The 19,177-nt window shown below is 37.3% G+C and overlaps 1 protein-coding gene across 2 annotated transcripts in view; it reads left to right on the forward strand.

The window, feature by feature from the left end:
• The window catches only part of COL3A1 (collagen type III alpha 1 chain), a 40,144-nt gene extending 23,641 nt beyond the window's left edge, over nucleotides 1–16,503 (forward strand). For both annotated transcript variants that reach the window (XM_070241397.1, XM_070241398.1), the window contains 26 exons: nucleotides 115–168; nucleotides 737–790; nucleotides 1,373–1,426; nucleotides 1,759–1,803; nucleotides 2,372–2,470; nucleotides 2,558–2,665; nucleotides 2,924–2,977; nucleotides 4,502–4,555; nucleotides 4,645–4,698; nucleotides 5,585–5,638; nucleotides 6,243–6,350; nucleotides 6,804–6,857; nucleotides 7,131–7,184; nucleotides 7,385–7,546; nucleotides 7,669–7,776; nucleotides 8,741–8,848; nucleotides 9,522–9,575; nucleotides 9,663–9,770; nucleotides 10,241–10,294; nucleotides 10,649–10,756; nucleotides 11,055–11,108; nucleotides 11,206–11,313; nucleotides 12,181–12,478; nucleotides 13,805–13,992; nucleotides 14,388–14,630; nucleotides 15,382–16,503. In XM_070241397.1, the coding sequence (XP_070097498.1) occupies nucleotides 115–168; nucleotides 737–790; nucleotides 1,373–1,426; nucleotides 1,759–1,803; nucleotides 2,372–2,470; nucleotides 2,558–2,665; nucleotides 2,924–2,977; nucleotides 4,502–4,555; nucleotides 4,645–4,698; nucleotides 5,585–5,638; nucleotides 6,243–6,350; nucleotides 6,804–6,857; nucleotides 7,131–7,184; nucleotides 7,385–7,546; nucleotides 7,669–7,776; nucleotides 8,741–8,848; nucleotides 9,522–9,575; nucleotides 9,663–9,770; nucleotides 10,241–10,294; nucleotides 10,649–10,756; nucleotides 11,055–11,108; nucleotides 11,206–11,313; nucleotides 12,181–12,478; nucleotides 13,805–13,992; nucleotides 14,388–14,630; nucleotides 15,382–15,528 (2,586 nt within the window). In that variant the 3' untranslated portion in view covers nucleotides 15,529–16,503. The remainder of the gene's footprint in view (nucleotides 1–114; nucleotides 169–736; nucleotides 791–1,372; nucleotides 1,427–1,758; nucleotides 1,804–2,371; nucleotides 2,471–2,557; nucleotides 2,666–2,923; nucleotides 2,978–4,501; nucleotides 4,556–4,644; nucleotides 4,699–5,584; nucleotides 5,639–6,242; nucleotides 6,351–6,803; nucleotides 6,858–7,130; nucleotides 7,185–7,384; nucleotides 7,547–7,668; nucleotides 7,777–8,740; nucleotides 8,849–9,521; nucleotides 9,576–9,662; nucleotides 9,771–10,240; nucleotides 10,295–10,648; nucleotides 10,757–11,054; nucleotides 11,109–11,205; nucleotides 11,314–12,180; nucleotides 12,479–13,804; nucleotides 13,993–14,387; nucleotides 14,631–15,381) is intronic.
• Nucleotides 16,504–19,177: the final 2,674 nt, after the last annotated feature.

Raw genomic sequence — 19,177 nt, forward strand, 5'->3', positions numbered from 1 at the left:
TTCATCAGCTTATATCCAGCTTTCTAATAGAGGCATTTATCTCCAACCCCATGACTTCTCTCTGTTATTTTTATTAACTCTGCTTCTCTGTTTTTCTTTTTTTTTTTTTTTTAGGGTCCTGCTGGAAAGAACGGTGAAACTGGACCTCAGGGTCCCCCAGGACCTACGGTAAGTTTACTCACATAAATTAGAGATGGAAGTGGGTGGCAGTGGGACAGGGGAAAGACTTTGGGAATTATATAATCTCTACCACTATGTCATTATAGTTCATGAAAGCATTTACAAAGCTTGCTTACTTACTTAGCTCACTAAATGCTGACTGGGTAAAGTTTATATTATACATATCTCCTTTGCCTCACTTCCACAGGCCAGACTCTGTCCTGCTTTGCACTGTTACTTTTTTTTTTTTTTGAGGAAGATTAGCCCTGATCTAACATCTGCTGCCAATCCTCCTCTTTTTGCTGAGGAAGACTGGCCCTGAGCTAACATCAGTGCCCATCTTCCTCTGCTTTATATGTGGGACGCCTACCACAACATGGCTTGCCAAGCAGTGCCATGTCCGCACCTGGGATCGAAACCGGCGAACCCCATACACACTTAACCACTGCACCACTGGGCCAGCCCCATACACTGTTACTTTTTATATTAAGCAATCACATGCTGAAATGAAAACTGTGTGGACTAAATATGAAAGGATATTTTATAATGGAGCATCTTATTGTATTTTTCTACATAGGGGCCATCTGGTGACAAAGGAGATGCAGGACTCCCTGGTCCACAAGGATTACAAGTAAGAACTTGTTATTTAAATGTCATTGAGCACCTGCTTTTACCAGAGAACAAAGTACTTCCCTTTGATACCTGTATTTGTTGAGTTAACTTGTCAGTTAATTTTTTTTTGTCAGTCAATTTTTTTTGTGACACCAATAGATTACAGCTCATCGTAAGCTTAAAATTTGTGGGTCTGTCTTCTACTTTGACATAAAATGACAGACAATGTTAAGGCATAACTTCCATATCTATTCCAGAATGAGTGCATTAATAATTAAAAATAAATAATTAAGCTTACATAATTCTATACTTTATACTTGTTTCCATTATAATTTAAATCCATAAAGCTACATCCATCTCACCACACTCATCAATTCATATTTATATGCAGCCACAGAGAGAATAGAGGGAGATGAATAGATTTGTAAGGTATGAATATCACATCTCTGTCATTAGATTTTGAGAGCCACAAATTTTCCACCCTTAAAAAGTCCACTTAAGCCATTATTTGAATACTTTGCAGAAACATGTTTACTTATGAGGAGGTTTTCAGTAAGCAATGTTTGAAGTAATTATACAATACAAATATGGTTCTTTGTAGGGCTTGCCTGGCACGAGCGGTCCTCCAGGAGAAAATGGAAAACCTGGTGAACCAGTAAGTTGCATGCCATTTTTTCAAAACTCAGAAACCAAAAGAATAAGCAGTAATCTTTCATCAGTTATTAACTTTTGCATTTTCTCATGCCAAAGTATCTGAGTTTTCACATTTAGTTTTGAAATAGTTATAACAAAACAAAGAAAAATATTCCATTGTAACTATTACATAGAAAGTTTGAATTTTGCCATAAAATAAAAGGAACTAAAGAAAGAGTACATAACTCAAGAATTAACAAATTGTACAGTGTGCAAGTTCACATGTATACCTTGCTTATATTTATATAACATGTATTGTGACGTAGGCCTAACCATACAATGCTGATCTCATAGGGTCCAAAGGGTGAAGCCGGCTCACCGGGAATTCCAGGAGGCAAGGTAAATATTTCCATTTATTTTCTAATTTCTTCAGCATGTTATAGAGCAATTGATTAGTGACACACTTTTAGTATACCAAACCAAAATGCTCTTTTTTTTTAGAAGCACAACATTCCAAATGTTTGGTGAACACACTTAGGGTAACTTGAGATATTTCCAATACATTAAATTTGCTTCATCTGGAAAATCAAATTCTCTGACATTAGTAAATACCATACAATTGCCTATGGGCCTGAAATTTCAAAAGAAAAATCTTTCCAGTATATTGATTCTATATAGGAAAACTGTTTTAGTAGAAGAACTATAAAAACTCACCCTTGTGAATAAAATAATAATAGTTTTGGAGCTAGCTCTTTAGACCAGGGGTCAGTTTCCTTGTTTAGATTCTTTTTAAGTTTCCAGTTCTCATTCAGTTGATCAAAATTTTTTTATAATTTTAAAAATTTCCAAATTGTTAAGAAAATATAAGAATCTAGTGGTCTGCATCAAAATAATACAACTTAGGATGTTTTTGATTTGTATTTAGCATTCGCTTTTCTAACAGAGATACCACATTTTGCTACTATAGGGTGATTCTGGTGCCCCAGGTGAACGTGGACCTCCTGGAGCAGCAGGGCCGCCCGGACTTAGAGGTGGAGCTGGTCCCCCTGGTCCCGAAGGAGGAAAGGTAACTCCAAATAATTCAATTGACCTAGATTTTACAAAATGCATTCCGTCTTTTTCTCGTGACCTACTATTTCTCCTTTAATTTCAGGGCCCTGCTGGTGCCCCTGGGCCACCTGGTGCTGCTGGTACTCCTGGTCTGCAAGGGATGCCTGGAGAAAGAGGAGGTCCTGGAGGCCCCGGCGTAAAGGGTGACAAGGTACTAACTTATTTTCTGTTATTTATGTAATAAAACAGACCTTTGTAGTTAAAGGAAAGCAACATTGCTGGAAAGTGATCTATTTTTAAACTTAATGTTACCATTTTCTAGTAAGCGAAGTTTGAGATGTGTTCCTACAGCAACCATTAATCAGAACACCCGCTATTCATCACACCAAGTCTTGAGGGTTGCTCCTGTTCTTAGCAGACTTTCATTGAAGAGACTTCTACTCTGATGACGCTGGCTTTTATTTGACAGGGTGAACCAGGCAGTGCAGGTGCTGACGGTGCTCCAGGGAAAGATGGTCCAAGGGTGAGTACTCGCCATCGGCAGAAACAGGACTTACCTGTATGTGATATGGAATAGTCCCATACCTCAACTTCTATTTTTCCCAAAACTCCTCACAAGTTAGACCATACTTTGCCACCGTCTGGGCATTAAGAAGGGCCAAATGGCTTGACTGTTAAAATTTCTGATTTATATCTATCACTACCTGGTAGTTCAATAGTGACCTGAGAATGGAAAAATCTCAAAAGTATGATAAAGGTTACCAGCTAAAGTCATAATAAGTCTCTAAAATCCAAGATAATCAATACTACTCGTGAAGAAATTTTTGATTTTAAAAAACACTGTAATTCTATGGTGCATTCATACGTGGAATACTACTGAGCAATAAAAAGGCGTGAACTATTGGTACATGCACCATCTCATACATCTTATACAAACCTCCAGGATATCATGCTGAATGAAGACAAGTCAAACTCCAAAGGATACATAATGCATGACTCCATTCATGTAACATTCGTGAAATAACATAATTGTAGAGATGAATAACAGCTTTGTGGTTACCAGGAGTTAGGAATGAGGGAGAGGGAGATGGCTGTAACTAGAAAGAGGTGGCAAAGGGAGTCTTATGGTGATTGTACATTTGAGTATCTTGATTATGGTGGTGGCCATTAAAGGCCGCATGTGATAAAATTGTTTAGAGCTACATACATGCATACCCACATACGAGTGCATGTACAACTGGCGAACCCTGAATAAGCTCTGGATTGTACCCATGTCAGTTTCTTGGCTTTGATATTTTGCTATAATCGTGTAAGATGTAACATTGAGGGAGGCGGGGAGAAAGGTGCACAGTATTTCCCTGTATATTCTTTTGCAACCTTCTGTGAGTCTATAACTATTTCAAAATAAAAGTATACAAAAAAGTTACAGTCAATTCTCTTCACTTTGGCAAACATCTTCTGGCTATGACTATAGCAAATAAACATAACTAAGCCATTATGTAGATATTATATTTACTGCAGTTGCCTTAAAGAAATTTATAAATACTTCGCTTTTGACAGACCAAATGGGTAGCCATCATCCAGTTAAAAAAAAACACCTAATATTTTATTTATATAATATAAGTAAAACTTTAATATTTGGAAATGTCAATTTGAAAACTTTAGTATGTATAATGATACTTTGAGTAGTTAAATGAAACATTCTGAATTATCAAGCAGTTGAGTAAGGCAATGTACTTTAATTTTTAAAATGTGTTACTCTGAGATCTCATACCACATCTTATTTTCTTCTGCCATAGAAAGAAAGATGAGTCAATAAATTGCCACTGAATCTTGCAGTCCTTTGGTATCATGTCCATAGAATCTTGTGTTGATTAAGCTCTGTAGTATTTACACACTGAGGGAAGAGCATATCATTCAAGCCATAAAACAAATCATATTCTTTAGTTTTTAGATGAATGGTATGTCTATATACTCTCTGTGTGATTAGTAGGAAAAATGGTGCTTTTTATCTTCAAAGTTAAAAATGTATTTCTGTTTTCTTTAGGGTCCTACTGGTCCCATTGGTCCCCCTGGCCCAGCTGGTCAGCCTGGAGATAAGGTAACACGTAACACTTTTCAGAAACAAAAAGAAACTGTCCTTGGCTTTTTGGATGCAGGGCAATGTTATTATTTTTTCTCTTTTTTAAGGGTGAAGGTGGTGCTCCTGGACTTCCGGGTATAGCTGGTCCTCGTGGTGGCCCTGTGAGTGTTAAAGACATTTCAACATACTTTTTAACCCCACACAGGCAGCAACTACTCATGCTTCCCCCTTTAGCAATTCTGCCTAGGTGCTGAGTCTCAACAGTGGGATTCTGTCTTTAGCAATCACGACATGCAGGGCAAGTTAAAGTTCTTAAATCTAAAATTCACAGGAAACAGTTTAAAATCATGCCTTCTTTCCTAAATAATTCTGGAAAAAATATAAAAATTGCACAAGTAATATACACTTGTAAATGAGTTCTTAAACCTGTAGATCTTTGCCTGAGGCTCCTTCTAGATATAAAATTCCCCACTGCAGGATGTGTGAAGGAGAGATATACAGTCATGCACCGCATAACAATGGGGATATCTTCTGAGAAATGTGTCATTAGGCAATTTCATCATTGCGCAAACATAGAGTGCACTTACACAAACCTGGATGGTATGGCCTACTACACATCTGGGCTCTATGGTACTAATCTTAGGGGACCACTGTCATATATGTGCTCTTTGACCAAAACATTGTTTTGTGGCACATGACTGTATAGTAAATGTTTTTAATTTATTAATTAATTGATTAATTTCTCAACCCTTTTACCATATTATTAAATCTTTACATTTTTAGAAGTTATACAACTAAATGTGTTAAACACTTCAAAATTCTCAAATTATTTTTCTTGTAAATAATATCACAGTCAGAGGCAGAAGGAATCAATGATTCTGGTGTTGTCCACTCCTAATTTCCTTAAGAAATGGAAACATCTTTAGAGATTAAACTATGTTAGTTAGCTTCCAGCTTAAAGGCAAGATAAGATAATATCAAGGATGATGTATGCTCCCTATGGGAAGATGTCTTCACTGGGGCCAACGAGGGTATTTTTCACTTCAGGGGGAGCGAGGTGAAGTTGGGCCTCCAGGACCTGCTGGCTTCCCTGGTGCTCCTGTAAGTATGAACACTAAAACATACACGTCACACAGCCTAGAATCAGGAACTCGCTGAAAAATAGCAGAAGTATAAGTCAAGTCTGGATTCTAGCCCTGCCTCAGCCATTCATTCTCTATAGGGTCATTTTATCCCTATTCCTTTTTTTTTTTACTTTATTTCTATTCTTGCTCTTTAGAAAAGGGAGACAAAAACACCTGTCTCGCCTTTATGCTATGGTAATGAAGTAACAACACCCAAGATTTAAGAGCACTCTGAGAATTTTAAAAGAGTTTCCATTGTAGGATGAAACTAATTAAAATTAGCTCTAAGCCCCGTCTTTCTCAAATGAATTTACTGGTGCTCACTTTCAAATGCACAATCCTTGGAGAGACATTCTCCTTTATGACAAATAATGTACATCTTAATGCTTTCTTGATCATTTTCTTTTGTCGTGGGAATATTTTGATTGACTTTGTTTTGCTATTTCTTCAGAGAGCCTTCTTCTCCGATTCCCTCTCAATATCTCTCTACCTGAAGAATTCTATTTTCTGAAGCAATGAAATGCTAAGCCAAGTGTTGTGAAGGATGTCAGCTCACAGTCTGTTGTTCTTTCTGGGTGTAGGGACAGAACGGTGAGCCTGGTGCTAAAGGAGAAAGAGGCGCTCCTGGAGAGAAAGGTGAAGGAGGCGCCCCTGGAATCGCAGGACCTCCTGGAGGCTCTGGGCCTGCTGTAAGTTTTCTCTTTCCCTAAGCCTGCCAATGGACAGCATGTGGGTTTATCAGTAATTTCATATTTCACACTGAGAGAGCTGGTCACGGTGACGAGAGGACAGTCTTCATGGGAATATAGTTCCGAGTTTGAAGCTTGGCTGCAACAGTCTACATATGACCTTAATCAAGTTACTTTACCTTCATAGAATTACTGGGTTTTGGCTTTTGAGGCTTTTTTGCTGTAGGTTGTCGTTTCTGTTGTCATTTTTTTCATCTTTATTAAGATACAATCAAAATATAACGTTGTATAAGTTTAAGGTACACAACATAATGATTTGACATATGTATATATTGAAAATGATTATCACAATAAGTAGAGTTACTGTTTTTCAAAGGCTTACTGCTTCTCCCAAATTTTGATTTTGGTGCTATTCTTATAAGCCATTTCCATTTCCACCTTCATTCCATATAGGGTCCCCCTGGTCCCCAGGGAGTCAAAGGTGAACGTGGCAGTCCTGGTGGTCCTGTAAGTATTGATCCTCTTAACTCTTATTGAAAAGTATGAATTAATATCAATCTGTATAAAAACTGCTTTGAAAGCACTAGATCCCTAAGGACAGTATAAAGATTTTAATCATCATACATGACTTATATGTAAGTTCCAAGAGGAAAAACAAGCCATAAGTGACCCCAGGGTAGAATGTGAATCCTACCACATTTCTTATACTTTATATTTGTTTTCAGTGGCTATTTATTCTACTTAACTATTGAAATTCAAAAATATGTTATCATTTCACAGGGTGCTGCTGGCTTCCCTGGTGCTCGTGGTCTTCCTGGTCCTCCTGGTAGTAATGTAAGTCCTTTTTAAAGTATTTTTCCACCATATATTCCATAAGAAGCATTCATATATGCATAGGATGAGAAACTTATCCATTGCTGCTTTTCTTTGTGTTAAATCTCATATGAAATTATTTGAATACAAGCAAAAAAAAAAGAGGAAAGAAAAATTCATTTTCATTACAAAATACTCAAATTTCAAGCATTTCTTTGTAGGGTAACCCAGGCCCCCCAGGCCCCAGTGGTGCTCCAGGCAAAGATGGGCCCGCAGGTCCACCTGGTAGCAGTGGTTCTCCTGGCAGCCCTGGGGTGTCTGGACCGAAAGGTGATGCTGGCCAACCAGGTGAGAAGGGATCACCCGGCCCCCAGGGCCCTCCGGTGAGTGAGTGGCTTCATTACTCTATTGATTGACAATACTCTTTTATTTTTAATCATAAATTCAGTACAGGAGAACATAGTCACCTAAAGAAGAGCTAAGGCTTCATTCTCTCTCACAACAGGGAGTTCCAGGCCCATCTGGACTTATAGGAATTACCGGAGCACGGGGTCTTGCAGGACCACCAGGCATGCCAGGTGCTAGGGGAAGTCCTGGCCCACAGGGTGTCAAGGTGAGTGTGGCCGTCTTTCACTGGACTCTTGTTTCCTTTGATAGACTTCAGAGACCACATAACCATATCTAGTATGGTATGAATAAGTTTTCCTGTAACAGACGCAAATTCTTGATATTTTCAAATTTTCAGGAAGCATGCATATTATTAAAAGGATGTTGAACACAAAAACAATGCACATCATAGACCAGCCTTGAACATAAACACAAATAAATTTATGTCACAGAAAAATATCTTGCCATCTCAAATACCTCTGGTTAGGAAACTTATGAGCATTCTTTAGCTTGTTGACTGTTAGCCTTGAAGAGGGAAATAATGTCAGCTAATAGACCTTTGAAAGCCTTTAATTGATACCAATTATCCATCAACTCTATTCGTTTTGCACTCTTGATTTTCTTTCACTAATATTGCTATGACATCCTAGTGCTTAGGGTCTTAAATATCCATTTAGCCAATGGGGTAATAAAATTCTGTTTTATTAGGGCTCACATTTTGACACTTTGAGCACCTCTCTTTCAACAAAATGTCATATAATATTGTAATGAAATTAAAATATAGCATTGAAGTGTATTCAAATGATATGAACATATCTAGTAAATGTATATGAGCCAAATGTTCATTGTAACCTAATTCTAATGGTCACCCTAAACCTATAGTTTCATGATGGCTTATCATTTTTTTTTACAATAGCCATGTCTATTTATACATCTCATATTAGAATGCATTCTGAATATGATAATTAATGTGATAACTCAGCCCTTTGGGATCCAGAGTCACTGGGCAAGTTGGAAAACACAAGAAGCTTGCTTCCTCAGAGCTTTTCTCTCATGTTGGGGATAGTTTTAGGAACAAATTCAATAGAAATTGAATAAAACAAGGTTTTTCTCTGGGAAATAAAGACATCTGATAACATCATATTAATTGATCTCTTAAGTTAAAATGCTTTTTATTTGTTTGTACACAGGGTGAAAGTGGGAAACCAGGAGCTCCTGGCCACAATGGAGAACGTGGTCCTCCTGGACCTCAGGGTCTGCCTGGTCTGGCTGGTACAGCTGGTGAACCTGGAAGAGATGTAAGTACTAGTTCTCAGGAAATGTCCAGTCAACCAGGTAATACTTGATAATTTATTTAAGCAAGGGTCAAATTGGACCTTAATGTCTACGAGTGTAAATACTGTCACATGCCAGAGTTCTCCTTCCTGCTCTATAACAGATGTTCTTTCTATTACAACTTACACTAGCCTCAACTATTCACGTTTGTTAGTATTTACCCAATGATTGATCGTTAGTGGAGAAGAATATGGTCTCTCGCTAAATAAAGAAATAAGTTGGGGGTAAGGAGAGCCCCAATTTACAACATTCCTTCTGGGTGAAAATGTTCTGCATGTTATCTGTGATTAGCTTTTTCTTACATTGTAAATTTCCATTATCAGCGTAAATTACTGTCTGTCAAACTTTTATTTATTATCTCTCCTGTAAAGATCCTTTTTAGACTTTTTTCCCCTAACTAATTCTCCCTCTTTCACCCCATGAAATTTTAGTACCACAGATACACTGCGTATCAGTTAAGGTATTTTCATCCTTTGAAGGGCCACACCCATTGTAATATCTAAGATTTTTCACTCCCAAGAACTAATATTTATCCTCTTTAGGAGGATATTGCTCCCATTGAGAATGCACGGCTTAGATGGTATTTAAATAGTTCCAAAGAATTTTATTTCTTTTCTCCTTTTTTTTTTTAATCAGGGAAACCCTGGATCAGATGGCCTGCCAGGCCGAGATGGAGCTCCTGGTGGCAAGGTATAAAAACACGTGTACAATAGGTTTGTGTAATTAAAGCCATAACTGCTGATCATATTTATTTTGGATCTGTGAATTTTTCCACAGGGTGATCGTGGTGAAAATGGCTCTCCTGGTGCCCCTGGTGCTCCTGGTCATCCAGGCCCACCTGGTCCTGTGGGTCCAGCTGGAAAGAATGGTGACAGAGGAGAAAGTGTGAGTTCTAATAAGCACCATCTTTCTTTACTTGTCTATTTTCCTCAGTAAAGAGATCAGCAGGCAGAAGATTGAATGTCATATCTGCTAATTGAAAGATCCACTATCATTTGTTTTACAGTTTTCACGCTAGTCATTCCTTAGGCAAGTGTGGTAATAAAGTTATGTGTGACATTTCTGGCAGTAGTCAACGAAGAATTCATTACTAAAATTCAAAACAGTGTTGACTAAACCGAATGTATATTCCCTGGGTAAATGCAAGGCTGAATTAATAGGACTTTCTCAGCTTTCCTGCTCAGACCTCCTGGGAAAGATATTTACAGGACTTTGAAGGAGAAAATGATACTCACTTTCAATAACTATGCATACTATTATTCCATTACAATGAAATTATCAACTTTTAAATAAAACAAAATTATATCAATAAATAAGCAATTCCGTGTGTGTCTGTTCGTTTGTTTTTATTTTAGGGCCCTGCTGGTCCTGCTGGTGCCCCAGGTCCTGCTGGTGCCCGAGGTGCTCCTGTAAGTCTTTTTTTAAAACTCATTCTGCAGTGTAGGGAATATTCTATTTTCTGGCATGTTTAGGACAAGGGGATGACAAAATACATAACTATGGAGCAGAATTTAAATTTTCCTTTGATGATATAGAAAGCAATTCAAAATCCAAAAGTTCTTTGGGGCTAAGGATATACACATGGGGTTCCATGCAATTATCAGTCCAAAATCAAAACAACCACAAGAACAATCTTTATTGTTCCATGTATGCAGTGTCTGTTAATGGGATTTCTAATAGAATGTCATACGATGGACTTGTTATAAATTCTATTTTGTTTTTCCAATGTGTATATGACCTTAATTTGAAATGTGTTTGTAAAGGGTCCCCAAGGCCCACGTGGTGACAAGGGTGAAACTGGTGAACGTGGTTCTACTGGCATCAAAGGACATCGAGGATTCCCTGGTAGTCCAGGTAGCCCAGGCTCTCCGGTAAGTGCATCCATTTTGTTAGAAAACCCCCTTTAATGTGTTTTAGCTGATGAAATAGGCAACTTCTAGAGACCCATAGTAGACAAATGTTCATCTCCAAAAGTATATGCTAAAAGAGATGAGAAATGGATCCAAGGGCTTATTTGAAATAGCAGTTGGCATGAGACAATGGGGAGAGTAAAGGAAAAGGAGATCAAATTTCGCCCTGCTCCCCATGTTTCTTGATCTGATCATGAAGGTACACTTTTCCAAATGTGTTCAAAGTCTTCACTCATATTCACCCTGCCTTTTCTTTCAGGGTCCTGCTGGTCACCAAGGTGCAGTCGGGAGTCCAGGACCTGCAGGCCCCAGAGTAAGTGCCACAGAAAGATATTGGGAGGTCCATATTTTTTAAGTGTTTGCACTGTCAGAAGGAATTCCAGCATTGTGATATTATGATAATTTTTTAGGGACCTGCTGGACCCAGTGGGCCCCCTGGCAAAGACGGAACACTTGGACATCCAGGTCCCATTGGACCACCAGGGCCTCGAGGTAACAGAGGTGAAAGAGGATCTGAGGTAAGACATCACTCATAAATATGTATATTTAATTTGCTATAATCTTCACATTTTCAGAAACACTTTACAACATTTTAAAACTGAGGTAGTGAGTTAAACACAATGCTTTCACCCAACTTGATTTAGAAAATGAGCAATGACTTTAAGACATTCTCCACCATATTAAGACTTTCTCCATCACTCTATAACAACAGGGAGAAAAAAGCCTTTTTTACAGTTTGATCAGATAACAGTTATATCAGAATAAAGACATAAGCCCAGTTAACCAAATGAACTCTGCCGGTGCTGATCTCACGCTAGAGATCTCCCTCTTATGGGAATCATAATGCTTTGAAAGTAAGTGGTACATTCTGCTTAGACAGTTTCTGTGATTCCTATTCTGCTATTGATACCAACATTCCTAATTCCTTTCTATCCCACACTTTTAAGGTAAATGGAATAAAAATTATTATTCCCACAAGTTACTCATATGGGGATTGAAACACAAAGAAGTTAAGTAACTAGCCCAAAGACATAAAATTAGTGACAAATCTGGGATCAGAATCTAGGCTTCCTGATTGTATTCCCTTTGTCGTGTCAGCATTAGAATTGCTTACATTTATACAGAAGGAAACATGATAGAGTAAAATTTGTGCTCTAACACTACCGATTCTTAAACAGTAGAGCACAATAAATTTAATGATAATGATATAGTTATTACAAATTGGTTATCATTTGACCACAAAGCAACCCAAATAAACCTTTATTAAAATAATTATAGTACACAATGTATTAATTATTTTTAATTCATTTTTGGGGCTAGCAACATATTCTTTCAGTGGAGACCAAACAAGTACACTTCAATGATGTATGTTCTTCCCTTCCTAGGGCTCCCCGGGCCACCCAGGACAACCGGGCCCTCCTGGACCTCCTGGTGCTCCTGGTCCATGCTGTGGTGCTGGGGTTTCTGCCATCTCTGGAGTTATTGGACCTGAAAAATCTGGTGGTTATGCCCCATATTATGGAGATGAACCAATGGATTTCAAAATCAACACTGACGAGATTATGACTTCACTCAAATCAGTCAATGGACAAATAGAAAACCTCATCAGTCCTGATGGTTCTCGCAAAAACCCTGCTCGGAACTGCAGAGACCTGAAATTCTGCCATCCTGAACTCAAAAGTGGTATGCTGGGGAGTCTTTCACACTCATGGCAACAGGATTACAGAGAAAGCTGCTTATATCAGAATTTAGGGAAGAGGAAGCTTTTACAATGAATAGAAAAATTTTTATAGCAGAAATAGTACTTCAAGAATGTTAGTTGAGGGGCGGGCCCCGTGACCAAGTGGTTAAGTTTGCGCGCTCCGCTGCAGTGGCCCAGGGTTTCGCTGGTTCAGATCCTGGGCGTGGACATGGCACCACTGATCAGGCCATGCTGAGGCAGCGTCCCACATGCCACAACTAGTAGGACACACAACTGGAATGTACAACTATGTAGTGGGGGGATTTGAGGAGAAAAAAGAGAAAGACAAAAAAAAAGAAGCTTGGCAACAGTTGTTAGCTCAGGTGCCAATCTTTAAAAAAAAAACAAGAATATTAGTTGAATTGAAACTGCTTGATATTGTGAGTAAGAAAACATAAATTTTGCAGGTGTACTTAAAACATGACATGAATACCTTCAAGATATTCCAAATGTAAGAAAATTTAAAGACAGTTTTGTAGAAACGCCTATACAAATCATAGGTTGATATGTTTCTGTATATCATCACAAAGTTATTTGAGTGATAAAGAAATGTATATCACTGTGTTTTCAGGATCAAATATATGTAATTTGATGCAGACATAATTTGCAATTTAATTATTGCAATATTTATTTATTCTAATTTAATTTTTGTAACAAATCTAATTATTAAATTTTAGGAAACAATTAATGAAAAATTCCAGAAAATTATATAGAATTATATCGAATATGGTAGTAATGTAAGGGTTTGCAGGTATTGGGTTAATTCTTTCTGAAAGGCAAAATTACTTCAAGCTTTCAAATATCTTGACATGGAAACTTGCCTTTGTTAGGAGTCATTTCTGGAAATTCAAATAGGTGACAATCAGCAATCATAGGGACTTTAGGTTTAGACCTATTGACATAAATCTAGATTAAACAAAGCTTACATTATTAAGCAAAACTACCTTAAATAGATGGTCATCTTTAAAAACAGAGAGATTTCAGTAAATACAATACACCAATCAAAATGTCTTGTCTTAGTTTATCTTCATTGTTCAGTATCAAGATGCTATTTTTACTTCAGTGCTTTCTAATTGTTATAGCTAACTCTTTTACCTCAATAATTTCAATCTAAAAGTTTCTCTATTATGCTATACTATAAAATACAGATACATTAGCGGGCAACATTATGAACGCCTCACTAGGTAAACAAACAATATCATTCTGGTCCAAACATTATTACTGGATTTTATAACCAATTCCCATTGTCTCTTTTTGTGACTATTCAGGAGAATATTGGGTTGATCCTAACCAAGGTTGCAAGCTGGATGCTATTAAAGTATTCTGTAATATGGAGACTGGGGAAACATGCATAAATGCCAGTCCTTCGAATGTTCCACGTAAGAAGTGGTTGACAGATTCTGGTGCTGAGAAGAAACATGTTTGGTTTGGAGAATCTGTGGATGGTGGCTTTCAGGTAAGAGAGGATATACCATTTTTCTAACTTAGTGATCCCTACTTACTTAACTTTTTTGGTTCCTCCCATTTGTTCATCACAAAGCAAAGTTAGTTAATAAATAGAGGAACCCGAATGATTTTGTATATTCGGGTAGCTACTTTTATAACTTGTCTCTCTAGAGCTAAGCTAGATTGAACTATTCTTTGTATACCACCACTTTTGTTTCAATTCTTAAGACTTTTTTTACTCTAACATTATATGATATACATACAATAAAAGCGTATTCACATATAAAATACTCATACATAAAATATATGAACCTCCGCTAGAATGCCCATAGTATACTGCATGAATCCCTGACATAGTGTTGTAACTAAAAATGTTTGATGAGGTTTATTTGTTCCCTATCACAGTTTAGCTATGGCAATCCTGACCTTCCTGAAGATGTCCTTGATGTCCAGCTGGCATTCCTCCGACTTCTCTCCAGTCGGGCCTCCCAGAACATCACGTATCACTGCAAAAACAGCATTGCGTACATGGATCAAGCCAGCGGGAATGTGAAGAAAGCCCTGAAGCTGATGGGGTCAAATGAAGGCGAATTCAAGGCTGAAGGAAACAGCAAATTCGCATACACAGTTCTGGAGGATGGTTGCACTGTAAGTAACAACATTTTTATAAGCATGGATCCTAAAGAGCTTAGCATTTCTAGTTCACTCATGCTAATTATTTTGGAAAGAAGAAATAAAAACAATGAGGGTGAACAAAAGATAGCATTTGGTGTGAGAATAGAATAGAATCGAGCAATGCATGACAGGGAATGTTAAAAAACTACCAAAAATAAATACATATTTTCAACCTCCAGGTGAAAACTAGTTGAAATGAAAGCAATTGAAATTTAAATCCATCATATAAACTTTGTCAGATAATCTGGATGGTTACTATATAGTCTGCATAATAGCCATCATAAAGACTCCAAAATCTCTGCTTTTCTTTTCATTTTAAAGGTTAGCTTTAAATCAATTCCTTGTTGTTACCATTTATGAACAGAAGGAGAATTCACTTCTAATATTAGCAAATTCCATTGTGAGAGACCTATCCACTCCTTAGTAAACAGCTATATACCTGGTAGTAATGACCATTACCAAGGCTTCTGAGAATGCCCTGGCCTATGGCAATCTCCCTGCTGGGTTTACCCTGAGGCCTTTTGAGGCTTTTGGTTAGCAAGATGGTTTATCAACTGGGAGAATTATGGCTTTGAAGTGGACCAGGTCTCAGACATATGGAAGATAACATGGGAAATTGGCAACTCCTCTCCAGCAACTTTTTTTTTAAACTTGGTCAGTCAGAGAAAGTGTCTAAGTAATTGTCATGTCATGATTGCTTACATTTTTCTGCTCTTTTTTACAGAAACACACTGGGGAATGGGGCAAAACAGTCTTCGAATATCGAACACGCAAGGCCGTGAGACTACCTATTGTAGATATTGCTCCCTATGATGTTGGTGGTCCTGATCAAGAATTCGGTGTGGACATTGGCCCTGTTTGCTTTTTATAAACCAAACTCTTATCTGAAACCCCAGCAAAAAGTTTCACACTCCATATGTGTTCCTCTTGTTTTAATTTTGTCAACCAGTACAAGTGACCAACTAAATTCCAGTTATTTATTTCCAAAATTTTTGGAAAAAGTATAATTTGACAAAAAATGATACTTTTTTTCCTGTTCCACCAAATACAGTTCAAATGCTTTTTGTTCTATTTTTTTACCAATTCCAATTTCAAAATGTCTCAATGGTGCTATAATAAATAAACTTCAACACTCTTACAAGAACACTGCGTTACATTCTTTGAATCCTAGCCCATTTGCAGAGCAATGACTATGCTTACCATTAAAAGATTACCTTTCTTTCTGAAACAGTCAAACAGGAAATTAGAAAAGACCTCCCTGTTTCAACTACCTCAACCTGGTGAGAAACACAGATGAATTCTATATATGTCCCAGAAGACAAAAAAAAAAGTATAAATTGGTAAAACATAAATTTCATTGATTTACTTCCTAAAATATTGGTGAAAAAAAAAAAAGAAGGTATAATGTAGTAAAAGAATTTAAAGAAATATTTTAAAAGCCACAATTATTTAAATCTTGGATATCATCCTCTTTTAAAGGTGCTTTTCTCCTTTCTTGTCATTGCTGGTCAAGATTACCAACATTTGGGAAGGCTTTAAAGACACATATTATGGTGCTAATGTACTTTCACTTTTCAAACTCTAGGTCAGAATTGTTGCCTTGCATTCAAAACGTAAATGCACACCATCTGTACATGTCTCCGGTCAAAAAGATTTATTGGCGTGTCACTTCAGGGGACTCTCTCCCTTCATCCTGTAAAAGTCAACAACAACAAAAAACAAATTATGGGGCTTCTTTTGTCATAGTAACACAGAGAATTTGTTGAAATTTAACTTTGTAAGCTTGTATGTGGTTGTTGATCTTTTTTTCTTGCAGACGCCCGTAATAAAATATCATAAGAAAACATTCCTGTTTTTTGTCACTTTTCATAGATTTAACAAATGCATGTCTACATTCAAGAACTCTAGTGATTTTCTTGAAAAAAAGCATATTGAATTCCAACTCTCTAGCTTCATAATGCATAACCTTCAGGAATATGAGATAATATAACCTATGCTCAGAACAGACATAATGCTCAGTGGGGAATCATGCAGATTTTTAGATTATATTTAGTGGAACCCCTGAGGCATATTGAAAACTAAGTGCATTCTATTGGAATAAATCTCTGAAAAATAGTAACATAGCAAATTAGGGTGCCCCCAAATGGGAGTAATCAGGGAGGAAAACGCTATTAATTTATCAGGAAATAAGCAAGGTCTGGCAAAACAGACATTAATATTAAGAATAGTTACAAGCTTAGGCTTGTTCTATCACCTCTATATACTGACTCATTGCCGTCTTGGGTCAGTTCCTTCTCCACCATCAAGTTATTAATCTTTTAGTTACTATAAATACAAATAGTATGATCTTGTACATATGACTTTATAGTTTCAAATTTACTCACTCTATATGGTTGATAAAAATAATAATACTTTCAAAAATTAAGATCCCATCAGTCAAATGTCAAGACTCTTAGTCTACTTATCCTCAAAGCTAGAGACACCCAGTCTTAACAGTTCTCGTGTCAGTTATCTTTCTAGAAATATTTTGTTTACATATATAGAGAGAGAGAGATAAAGAAAGTCTATTTGCATTATGCATTAAAAATTAAATTACTTGGAGTTTTATTTTAGACATCTTCAAAGTCAGTAATATTTGGTCAAGTCTTTCTCATATTGCATCACTCTGAAATTGGGTCTCCTGCCTCCATCCTTCATTTATAAGGACTCTTAGAATTATATTGGGCCCAACTGGATAATTCAGAATAATCCCCATGTCAAGCTTAGCTGATTAGCAACCTTAATTCTGTCTGCAACCTTAATTTCTCTTTGCCTTGCCATGTAACATAACATTCACATGTTTCGAGGATCAGGATGTGGACATATTTGGGGCTAGTATTCTTCTTACCTCAAAAGCGATGCAAAGAAGCAGGGAGAATAGGAAATCCATGTTGGTGGTGGTCACAGCTGGAGTCCGGGCACAGTAGCCAGATTTCTAAAAAACCTTGGCCAGTAGTGCCAGAAATGGCATCCAGTGTCCAGCTTTATTATGGTTTCACCATGCTGCTTCTTGGGTATGAGTTTGAAGATGACTCTGAATGTCAGCATTCCCTTCATATCTTCTCGCTTATGATTCTGGGTTCTATAGCTTTCCCTGAATTTCCCTGAACTTCAGATAAAGTCTATAAATTACATTTCTACTTAAATCAGCCCAAGTTGGTTTAGACTGTTTGCAGCTAAGAATCCTGACCAGGCTAGTAATCCATCACAGCAGTGATGGCAGGCAGCAGAAATTCAGGAAAATGAAAAGACTATGGGATCAAAGGCTTACACTGGTTAGGGAAACACGTAAGAAAATCCAGTTTGTATCCAGGGATGAGAACTTAGCAGTCCATGGAAATAGAATTCATCATCTGTGATCACCTGGTATGATTTGCATTTTGAAGTCAAGGTCTGAGGTCTAAGAAAATGAGTGGCCTCTACTATACAATAGTATATTTAAATTTCACAAGAAACTGCAGGACTGCGTGAGGGTATGGCTGTTTTTACTGGTGGTACACAGAAGTAGAATGACAAGGTCCATTCCCTAACTTCTTGGCTCAAGGTGTAGAAGGGAAGCTATGACCTTCCTCTGGCTGTGCTAAAATGAAAACATAAATATTTTTTTAAAAATTTAAAAACTCTTCTCTTTGCACAGGTTTGAGATAACCAAAAAGCAAATATAAATCTCAGTTCTGCAGATCACCAAACTTTAATATAAATAAATGGATTTTCCAATTCTCTGAATGCTGTATACTTGGGAAATAATACGACCTCAGAAATTGGAATGGGGTTTATGGAAAAATTCGCTTCAAAAATTCCTGTTTCACATTAAACTTCTCTAGCCATCTAAAATAAGACCCCTTATTTCCTGCCTGGGAATATTTCTGCCTTTCCTGAAATGCAAGACGCCAACAAGAAAAGACTAATTCTCATCATACCTCACTATGACCACTGCTTATTGTCTCCAGATTTATAACTAGAGTCAGATCCCAGAATGCTTCAGGGGGATAACAATTAGAATGTCAATCTCAGGAGGAGGCTTACACATAAAAAAAATAGAAGGATTTAATTAATTAAAATTGTCTAAAATCTGGGCCACATGTGTGGGAGTGGCTTGTGAGGTACTAGAAAAGGAAGAATTGTGCGATCAGATTAGACGAAATTTGTCAATATGTGAATGTATCAGAGTTCTAGGAAGGTTATAATTACTAGCATGGTTGACTGAACCAGGCCTCAGAGCAGCCAAAACTAAATGAATTTGAGACATCACAAACTTTTTGGCAGAAGGAGAATGTAATTCGAAAACTTTAGACTGTTGGAATGGTTTCTCATATGTGATACACCACTCAGCTTCTAACTGTACTCCCAAGGTGGACCACCAAGGTCTTGAGAAATACACAGTGAGATGTGTGCCAGCACTTTTGAAAACCTCCTTGTAAGTGTGTCTTTAGACTGGAGATGGAAATAGAAAAAAACCAGGTGAAATAAGCTTCTTGGTT

The sequence above is a fragment of the Equus caballus genome, chromosome 18, assembly GCF_041296265.1.
Source record: "Equus caballus isolate H_3958 breed thoroughbred chromosome 18, TB-T2T, whole genome shotgun sequence".
In the NCBI taxonomy this organism is placed as follows: Eukaryota; Metazoa; Chordata; class Mammalia; order Perissodactyla; family Equidae; genus Equus; species Equus caballus.